The sequence below is a fragment of the Chenopodium album genome, chromosome 1 (genome assembly GCF_948465745.1).
Source record: "Chenopodium album chromosome 1, dcCheAlbu1.1, whole genome shotgun sequence".
Lineage (NCBI taxonomy): Eukaryota > Viridiplantae > Streptophyta > Magnoliopsida > Caryophyllales > Amaranthaceae > Chenopodium > Chenopodium album.
Window position 1 is genome coordinate 84,944,188 of NC_137834.1, and position 10,436 is coordinate 84,954,623.

General features: G+C 34.5%; 2 protein-coding genes across 2 annotated transcripts; both read left to right on the top strand.

Moving 5' to 3' along the window:
• The first annotated feature begins 3,129 nt into the window (after nt 1-3,129).
• On the top strand, nt 3,130-4,940 carry LOC145624045 (anthocyanidin 3-O-glucosyltransferase 6-like). Its single transcript, XM_081676979.1, has one exon. It carries the CDS (start codon nt 3,149-3,151, stop codon nt 4,607-4,609), a length of 1,461 nt encoding a protein of 486 aa, XP_081533105.1. The 5' UTR covers nt 3,130-3,148; the 3' UTR covers nt 4,610-4,940.
• An 801-nt stretch (nt 4,941-5,741) lies between these two features.
• On the top strand, nt 5,742-7,983 carry LOC145624051 (uncharacterized). Its single transcript, XM_081676990.1, has 5 exons — nt 5,742-5,972; nt 6,065-6,117; nt 7,012-7,206; nt 7,325-7,405; nt 7,590-7,983. Exons 1-5 carry the CDS (start codon nt 5,916-5,918, stop codon nt 7,750-7,752), a joined length of 549 nt encoding a protein of 182 aa, XP_081533116.1. The 5' UTR covers nt 5,742-5,915; the 3' UTR covers nt 7,753-7,983.
• The last annotated feature ends 2,453 nt before the right edge of the window (nt 7,984-10,436 follow it).

Below are 10,436 nucleotides of genomic sequence, written 5' to 3' on the forward strand. Positions count from 1 at the left end.
CTCTGGGGCTAACCTCTTAAGCCTACAATTTTATGTTCAATCTCTTTATGATGATGAGGGGGTTGATGTGATTTTCAATGAGTTTGCTGATCCCGATACCGAGTTAGATGTACCCGAGTTTAAGAACCGAGTTCCGGTCAAAGTGTTGCCTTGGTTTGGTGTTGTCGATAAAGAAAGTGAATGGCTTAAATTGATTCTTAATATGCCTCGAATTAGTCGAATGTTTAGAAAATCTAAGGGTATTCTCGTCAATACATTTATGGATCTTGAATCGCATGTGATTCGAGTTTTGCTTGATCAGGGTAAGACTAAAATTCCTCCCATTTATCCTGTGGGGCCCATTCTATCTCTCGACTGAAAGAGCCAGTAGGGAGATCAAGATCAAGACTCGATCATGGCGTGGCTAGATGAGCAGCCTTTATCCTCGGTCATGTTTCTATGCTTCGGGAGCATGGGAGGCTTCGAGGCAGACCAGGTTCGAGTCGATTCTTATGGTCCCTACCACGGTCGGCTCCAAAGGGCGACCTAGGGAGTTCAATCGAAAATGACAACCTTAACGAGGTCTTGCCTAATGGCTTCGTGGACCGAACGGCCCATAGAGGAAAAATAGTTAAGTGGGTTTCACAAGTTCAAATCTTGGCCCATAAAGCTATCGGAGGATTTGTGACACATTATGGGTGGAACTCGATTTTAGAAAGTGTATGGTTTGGTGTCCCAATGGCTACGTGGCCGTTGTACTCAGAGCAACAGTTGAATGCTTTCGAATTGGTGAAGGAGTTAGGATTGGCCGTAGAGATTAGTATAGATTATCGGCTAAATTTCGGGATAGGTAAGGGAAATTATTTGGTGACGGCTGAGGAGGTAGAAAATGGTGTGAAAAGGGTAATGAATATCGATGATGAAATAAGGGGAAAAGTGCGAGATATTAGAAATCTAAGTAGGAAGGCTCTGAAAGTTGGTGTATCTTCTAATCACAATTTGGGTCGCTTTATTGAAGAGGTCTTGCATAATTAGTACAATAGTAGAGTTTGTTAGATCTTCAGGATGGAGTCATTAAATAAAATTAATTGGTTGACCATATGTAGACTAGAGTACATCACTCTAAAAGACTAAAATCAATCCTACGATCTGTTCTTATGTGATGTAGTTTGACAATTATATGTATTATCGCTTTTGTGATTTATACATCAGAATAATAATTATTGCAATAAAACACTGTCATAATAACTATTTTTATTATAATTCATTGTTTTTATTTGTTGAGAATAAAATATATTGATACATTTTTAAATTTATTTATTGGCAAACGCTGTAAATGAAAAGACTTGAATGAAATATAATTGCAGAAGAAGTATTTTACTTACTCCAATACTTTATTTATTTGTCCTATTGTTTTTTCCACAATTGTTGTACACTATATATGTAATTAAATTATCCTAAAATACATATTACAAAAAATTATATAAAAAAAATCATACTTAACTTGCAATATTTGGGATTAATTGAACTAAATTTTCCTTAGTAGAAATAAAATGAACAGAATGGTCTGAGTCAGAGTTTGATAGTCCCTTCAATAATATCTAGCTTCTTACTCTAAATTCTAATAAAAAAATTGAAGTTAAAGAAGGACAACATAAAAACAATGAACTATTTTCTTTGGTCTATAAATATTACAAATTAGGACGCACATAATTGGTTACGAACACCAGCATGCATACAAACTGAATATAGAACAATATTCTCAAAATAAGGGACACCAGCATGATATTGTATCAAACTTTTTGCTATTATTATCTAAATTAAAAATACGAAAAAAATATACTTCGTATGATAAAAATTATTTAAAAAAAAAAACTTAGTCTGAAAATATTTTAATTTTAAAAAACTCAATTTGCAAAAAACTACCTACAATCCTACATAATTTAACACTTTTCTCCTCCTTTTTTTGATTTTTTTTTTTAAAAAAAAAAAAATTCCTATATTCCCATTTCGCCCTCTGCTGGGATCACTACACATAGCCAAATACTAGTATACTACCACGTTAATGAAATTAACAATCACACCACTAGACAATTTCTTAATACTCTTTTAATTCATATCCAATATATATAAATATAATGCTTATCTTTTTGTCTCTTTTGGTTTCGATCATCACCTTCTCAACTCGCCTCACTCGCTCTTCCAATTCAACAACACCACCTCATTACATTCATTCTTCTTCATTTTCTCTTTCTAAAATTCAGCTACAAAAGCACTTGCTACCCTCACATTGTCTCTCCTACATCATTTTATTTACTGTATTTTTTTTTTTTTTTTTATAAAGTTGAGGTGGCATGTTAAAAGGCAAAATAGGTCGTGTCATACTATGCACGAAAAGGCATGGGTCCGTGTCTAAGTGCCCCACCCCAACCCTAAAAAAAATAAAAAAATAAAAAATAGACACGATTTTTTTGACGTGATCAAGATGTATTGTCGCGTGTCTAACTCATGTTAGTGTCAAACGTCGCGTCTGACACATACACGCCAATTAGAAAAAAGTGTCCATATCATGTATTATCAATTTAATTTGTAAATTCTACTATTATATAATTATAATATTAATGGTTAAAGTTATGCATTTTATTGAAGTTACAATTATTTTTCATTACAATAGTGATCACAACGATAAACTAAAATTATGGTGTACAAGTAAAAAACATTCCTACCGACTAATTGGTAGACATGTACCAACAATCTTAATGGCAAAGTGGAACATCTTCACTTACAATAACTATACCATAAATTATTATATAGCATTGTCGAATTTGTAATCTCAACCAATTTTTTTCTTTGTTTTCATGTGAAATTTAGTCAGCTTCGAGTCCCACATAAATGGCAATTTCTATCACATTCACATGTGTCCTGTTACTATGAGTCTAAATCAAAAATTATTTGGCACGCAAAACGATGTATAATTTTACACAATTAACGTGATTTGCTTTGGATTTTATTAGTTAACGTTTTTGTTGACAAGTTAATCCATTACCAAATCATGAACCATATTAATAATTTAATATACTACTGTAGTATATATACAATTATACATATATATACCTTAATTCAGAGTACTTCTCAATTTCTCATCAAAAAGAAAATTCCCAAAAAAAAAATGTCAGAAACGAAGCTAATAGTAATGGTTCCAACCCCAGCAATGGGCCATTTACCCTCAAGCGTTGAGTTCGCGAAGCTTCTTGTCCAACGAGACCAACGCATTTCAATCCTACTCGTAATCCTCCACTCCCCAATCTTTAACACCTCGAAAGCTATCGATGCTTATGTAGAGTCTCAATCCCTTGAAACCGACCCAAATCGAATCACTTTCTTAACATTTCCACCTGTTGCGGTGTCTAATAATGATCCTCTCTCCTCCAACTTCTTCAGCACTGTCATCGAGCTTCAAAAGCAGCTTGTCAAGAAGGCGGTCGAGGATCAAGGTATGAAACCGACTGCATTTGTCATCGATATGATGTATGTCTCGATGATGGATGTTGCTAGGGAACTTGATGTTCCTTTTTATGTTTACTTCACCTCTGGGGCTAATCTCTTAAGCGTGTTCTTACATGCTCAATCTCTTTATGATGATGAGGGGGTTGATATTATTTTCACCGGGTTTGTTGATTCGAATGCGGAGATAGATGTACCCGAGTTCAAGAATCGAGTTCCGGTTAAAGCGTTACCTTGGTTTGGTTCTGTCGATAAAGATAGTGAGAGTCATAAATTAGTTATTGATATGCCTAGGATGTTTAGACAGTCGAAGGGTATTCTCATCAATACATTTATGGAGCTTGAATCGTATGTGATTCGAGTTTTGATCGATCAGAGTAAGAGCAAGAGCAAGGTCCCTTCCATTTATCCTGTGGGGCCTATTCTATCACTCGATGGAAGGAGCCAACACGAAGTTCAGGATCAAGACTTGATCATGGAGTGGCTAGATGAGCAACCTTTATCCTCGGTCGTGTTTCTATGCTTCGGAAGCATGGGAGGGTTCGATGTAGACCAGGTAACGGAGATAGCCAACGGCCTAGATCGATCCGGGTTTCGATTCTTGTGGTCCTTACCACAATCGGCTCCAAAGGTTAATCTAGGGAGTTCGATGGAAAATTACAACCTTTTCGAGGCCTTACCTGAAGGCTTCGTGGACCGAATGGCCCATCGAGGAAAAATAATTAAATGGGCCCCACAAGTCCAAATCTTGGCTCATAGAGCCATCGGAGGTTTCGTGACACACTGTGGATGGAACTCGATATTAGAAAGCCTATGGTTCGGGGTCCCAATGGCTACATGGCCGATGTGCGCGGATCAACAATTGAATGCGTTTGAGTTGGTGAAGGAGTTAGGATTGGGTGTGGAGTTTAGTATAAATTATCGGCTGAATTTTATGATAGGAAAGGGAAATTATTTAGTGACTGCTGAGGAGGTAGAAAATGGTGTGAAAAGGCTAATGAATATGGATGAAGAAATTAGAGATAAATTGCGAGAGATTAGTGATTTAAGTAGAAAGGCTTTGAAAGATGGTGGATCATCTAATTATGAGTTGATTCGTTTTATTGAAGACTTCTTGCATAATTAGTAGTAAATCCTATTAGAAGTTATTCTGTATGTATATGGTCAAGCAAACAATTTTATGTACTTTTTATGTACGTTTATTAGTGATTAGTGATTAGTGATTAGTGAAGAGAAAACATATTTCAATAACTTGAAGTGACAGGAGTGCTAATTCAAGTAACTAAGTCATATTAAGCAAAGTCAACAATATGCTGATGTTGACCAGCGTCGTTTATGAGATTTCGGGGGGCCAAGGGGCGAAAGAATAAATCGGGGCCCTATAATATGTAATATTTTTTTTGTTGATATTATTATAATAAATTGAACTCAATGTAAAAAATAATACTTATGTACTATATATGACGTATGTACCCTTGCTAAATCTTTTCCTGCTTTTATTAAAATTTCACAAATACGTAGAGCAGGAAATACGGTTGCTCATCTTGTTTCAAGGTGAGACACCCATACTTGTTCGAGCCTAGTTTGTATTAACTCTTTCCTGCAAAAACTCCTAGACTTGACGGAGTTTGTTTTGAAATAAAAATATCTGCTAACGTCTTCCCTTAAAAAGGGTTGGGTCTTCCAATTTAAGTTTAAGTTATGCTATATTACTGTGTACAATATATGAAAAACAAATATTGAATCAGGTCACTTTTAGGTCGGAATGGGTTGGGTCCAGTCTGAAAAATATTCTACTCCCTCCGTGTCTCTTCGAGTGTTATACTATTCAAATGTGACTGTATATTTTTAAGTGTTACAATTTATTTATTTTTTGGTAAAAAGTTACATTTTAATATTAATATATATCTCTCTTCTCGTATTCCTTACCCAAGCGGGTGCCAAGCCCACTACTACTACCTCCGTTTATTATTGTGTACAACTTAGGAATATTATTTGTGACATATAAAAAATTACAAATTTACACATAATTATTATTAACAGAGGTTGTATATTTTTTATTATTATTTTTTTTCGCATCCATAACTTCTAAATAAAGTAAAAACTCCACTATTTTACTTTCATAATTTTTTAAAACCTCCTTTTTCTTAAAAAAACACGAAAAGAGTACTCCATATTAGACTTAAACAAGCATATTTTGAACTTCTCCAGTCCAAATATTTTTTTTATTCCTAATTGGGCCCAATCTGCTGAACCCATGAAGACATTAAAGCAAAGCCCAAACATTAACCCAGACACAACAAATCGAATTTATCCCACAAATTCAAACTCCTACACGACGTCGTCGCCAACTTCCATCCCCAATTGAAAACCCTAAACCCTGCAATTCAGAGGAAGTTAGGTTTCTGGGTTTGAGCTCGAAGTTTTCAGCCATGTCTAGTAGAGAAGACGACGATTCCGATGCTCCTGAAGAAGTCACTGCTCAACAGGTCTCTTTCTCTCTCCTATCAATTTCTGATAAAAATCATATGATTATGTAATTTACAGCAATTTTTAGTTTTTGAATGATTTGATTATGCAGGGAATTGAACAAGATGAAGAAATTAGAAAAGCTCTTCGATTGAGTAAATCCAGGTTTTTCCTCGCTATTTCTCTCTCCTCCCTTCAATTTTTGCTTAATTTCGCTTGTTGTCAATTGCACAATGATTATCTTTTATTTTTTTGGGTGATATTATATGGTTGGGATGTTGGTTTTGATATGATATTGATATTAATCTGATGTTTTTGTGATTTATATATTTATCCATGGGTTTGACGAGTATGTGAGTATCAGTTGTGTTTAATGTTTGGTTTTTAATGATGAGCTTGTCAATCGAAGTTTTCGTGTTATTTTAAACCGTCTTTGGAGTGGTATTGGTAGCTATGTATTGAGTATAGACTGTGGTTTGATGCTCTAGTGTTTTATGAGCCGTTCAATCAAAGTTTCGTGTTTTTGAGTCCGATTTAGGAGGTGTTAATGCAGGCTATGTATTAAATATCAACTTTGGTTCGGTGCTCTAGTGTTTTATGAACTTGTCAAATGAAGTTTCGTATTCTTTGAAACCAGTTCGAGAAATGTTAATGACTTAATGATTGCTATGTATGGATTATGGATTATCAACTGTGATTTGGCGCTCTAGTGTTTTTTATGTCTTAAGTTATATAAATCTTAATTGCAAATGTTTGGAAACAGAGATAGAATGTATCTTTATTAAGAATCTGGATTGATCATCATTTACTATTCTTGTCAGTTTCTGTAAATTGCTTGTTGAAGTCTTGACCTTTAGTTAGTGTTGGATTTTGGATCAAACTTGTAGATGATGATTCTGATTTTTGTAGTGCACACCATTGCCTTGGGGTTTTCATTTCACTTTTTGGATGCAAATTGGAGAAACTGGAGATTGTTACTCTTTGTGTTTAGCAAAATTTATGCATTTTACCCTGTGTCAGGTTTGTACTTGTTTCATTTTTGTGGTTTGAATTTGTTAGGGCTCGTCGTGAAGGGAAAGAACGTCGGAAGAAATTGGCTGAAAGGCTAACTCCACGACAAAAGAAAGTTGAAGCATCTGATGATGACGTTGAAATGGTTGAAGATGAAGATGAACCTGTTACAAGTAAGCAATCCCAAGTAAACACAGGGATGCTTCCAGATGACATTGTCAGCTTGCTTGCTGCTCGTGAGAAGTATGTTCTTCAATCATCCTCATCATTTTTTGCAAATGCTTTACTTTATTCCATGGTTTCTGGAATTTTCCCTCTAGGTGTTGTCTAATTGGGCATTAATTACTGGTGTAATTTGCAGGCAAGTATTTTTATCAGATTCCGAGGAGGAGAAAGAGGAGAAAAAACTAAAACCAAAGAAGAAACGAAGCAAACAATCAGGGTACGATGCTTCTAATTTTTGTAAAGTCCGTCCATATTGGCAAAACTTGAGAGCATTTTATAGGGAGTGACAAGCCTGCCTGACTTTTGAATTCATTTTAAATGCTTATGGATTTGGTTGACTCCATTCATCTCTCAATGTGTACTACAATCTTATGACTTTTTTCTTGTGATCGATCTTTCAGGGTAGAGACTGTAATTCTGAAGGAGCTACAACCTTCACTTTGTGTGCAGAAATCCTTGGAGTTCTTAGAGAAAAGGAAAAATCAAGTTCCTAGGTCTGCTGCGGTCTTGACCAATTCAAAGCAAGCTTTGCGTCTCCTCTCTTCCTCTGGATTGCTGAAGTAAACTCATGTATCTCTGATTTTTGTTGTTGCTCTATAGGCTCATAGCCAGTAAGTGAGAGGTGAACAATTGAAGATGGTTGTAGTTCTTTCCAGTCTTTTTATTACAATTGATTGATTACCTCTCGAGTTTTGATTGAGATGTGAGTCAAGAGATGAAAGGCTTGCTCTTGAAAAGTCTTATTAGCATTAAATTTTCTCCATGTTAATATGTAATACTATCCTTCATATTTGATTCTACGTTTCTACATCAATGCCAAATGCATTTTAGATTGATCTGAATTTTTTTTTATACAACCATTTTCTGATAATCTGAATCTAATAGACTTCTTAAGGCGCCTCAATAAACAAAACATATCATGGTAAACGATGTGCAAGTTTAGTCCAAGATCTCCAGAAGACGAGACTGTCATCTGGAATCAAGCTAATGAGTTCCAGTAGACAGGCTGCTGAAGTTACAGCACCTTGTGAAACTAATTGTGTATATTTCACAAGTTTTCAGATTATCTTTTGCTATTGAATGATGCTAGTTTGCATGTTCATCAAACTTCTCAACAATCCTAAAAAGGGTAAAGGGATTTAAACCCAGATTTGGATATTTGTTAAGAGGGCTAAATTTGTCTTTCCACTTGCTAAAGAGGCCAAGATTGGCTGCTACTTGGTGACAGCCGACTCATTGTCTTTTAGAGAAAGTGACACCATCAAGAATTCAAGATTGTTTAAAACAAGTAACATTTCTGTTGCCAATACATGTTAACATGTAATAATATAGATTAAAAAGAAATAGTACATCAAAAGTAGCAAGTTTTGCTCTATTTCCTGCCAAAAGGAAATATGGGTAGAAAATTCACTATGATGAATTACACAATAGTAACTATGTACAAATTATCAGAACTACTCTGAACAATTGAATACAGAATTCCTGAAAGTTAACACCAACAGGTGCAGCTGAATACGAAAATCAGGGACAAGTAAAGTTATCTCCAAGGTCAACCCACATCTGATCCTGAGTCATGGATGCAGGTGTAGTTGAACCATTCAAGCTGAGCAAGGAATGCAAGGTGTTCTTCACCTTGTTCACACATTTTCGACGTTGGATTCGAGCAAGAATGACATCTCTGTCTAATGGTTTCGGCGATCTGAGGTGAAGCTGGGTTGATACAGGTAGTTTCTTTTCAGCTTCATTAGCCTCATCCCTCTCTTCATAAAACTTCAAGTTTTGAGTTTCTGATTCCATCAAAGGCTGCTCCTTAACAGACATCCTAAACCTCTAGCTTTGTTTGTATATTTTTCAGAGCTTTAATATTGAAGATGAGATAAAATCATACAATGTTTTTAAGGGTTTTTAAGATATTTTGTTGAAGAGAAATGTATAATGTTATATATAGTAAAGTATGTAATAACAAGGTGCCTGTGGTTTTGTCTGCAACCGTGGGTGAGAGGTTATAAAAATCTGGGGGTATTTAATGTTTGTTTAAAGATTTTGAGGCGGTTTTAGAAAGTGAAAGGTAGCTGGTTTTGCAAAAAATGAGGAATCAAGGTGTACCATCAATCACTTGCCACAACGCCAATCTCACTTCATCTTTTGTCAAACTTTATCCAAATAATGAGAAGATGATTTGCAATTGGTGAATTGGATAAGCATGTATTTTTCCTTGTTTGGTGTGGGTTAAAATTTATGTAAATATATATTTTTTTTAATTGTATAATGTAATTGTAAATAAAATTAAAAATTAGTTATTTTAAAATACATATTGAATTTCAATGCAGTGTTTGTAAATTCGGTCAATATTCGATTATTATCAATTATTTTAATTAAGAGAGATATAATGACAAATAAGATAGACGAGATTTGATTGCAGGTTTTGAATACCATTCTTAAGACTTTAACCTAGTAACTTAGTAAGGTAGTTGATCATTCTCAACATTAACATCATTATGAAACAAAAATATTTTTTTTACTCTTGACTCTTTATCTTTTTCCCATTAATACTTGCACCTCTATGAATTGTGATACTTCGTAATGGTATTGGGACAAGGGGTGAGAAGGGTTCAATCCCCACCCTAATCCCCAAACAATCCTTATCAAACAAGAGATTTATTTCGTTTTGGGATTATTTATCCTTACAATTTTTATTGTTGGTATAAGCAATTTAAGTCCTACAAGAATAAGGAATAGAAGTCTTCCTTATATCTAAACAAAAAAATAAAAAAAAATTCTTGTAAGTGATAGGAGTCCATAGGACACTCTATTAGTATGAGACATTTTGAAAAGGTGCTTGAAAACAAATTTGTGTGAGCTAGACTTAAAGCGGACTATAATACTAAAGCAGAGTGAAACTAGTTGATCAAGGCTCAACACTTATACTACTCCCTCCGTGTTTTTTTAAGTGTTAACACTTCCTATTTCCGGCCGTGTTTTTTTTAAGTGTTACACTTCCTTTTTTGGCAAAAAGCTACATTAAAATATTATATCTCTCTCCTCTCATGGTCCCCACCTAAACCCACTATTACTTTTTTATTTTATTTTTCTCTCACATTTATTAATTTTCAATAAACTATTAACTCTACTATCTTTCTTTTATAATTTTTTAATACTCCAACTACCTTACTTTCCTCTTATTTTATTTAAGTCAATTAAATTGCCTAAAACTATATGCCGGTCAAAGTGTAACACTTACAAAAACA

What these genes read in the sequence shown, in the direction of transcription:
- LOC145624045 (XM_081676979.1), top strand. Translation starts at nt 3,149, where the DNA reads ATGTCAGAAACGAAGCTAATAGTAATGGTTCCAACCCCAGCAATGGGC.
- LOC145624051 (XM_081676990.1), top strand. Translation starts at nt 5,916, where the DNA reads ATGTCTAGTAGAGAAGACGACGATTCCGATGCTCCTGAAGAAGTCACT. An exon ending in AAGAAGTCACTGCTCAACAG is followed by an intron (nt 5,973 to 6,064) that starts GTCTCTTTCTCT and finishes TTGATTATGCAG; the next exon opens with GGAATTGAACAAGATGAAGA. An exon ending in AAACGAAGCAAACAATCAGG is followed by an intron (nt 7,406 to 7,589) that starts GTACGATGCTTC and finishes TCGATCTTTCAG; the next exon opens with GGTAGAGACTGTAATTCTGA.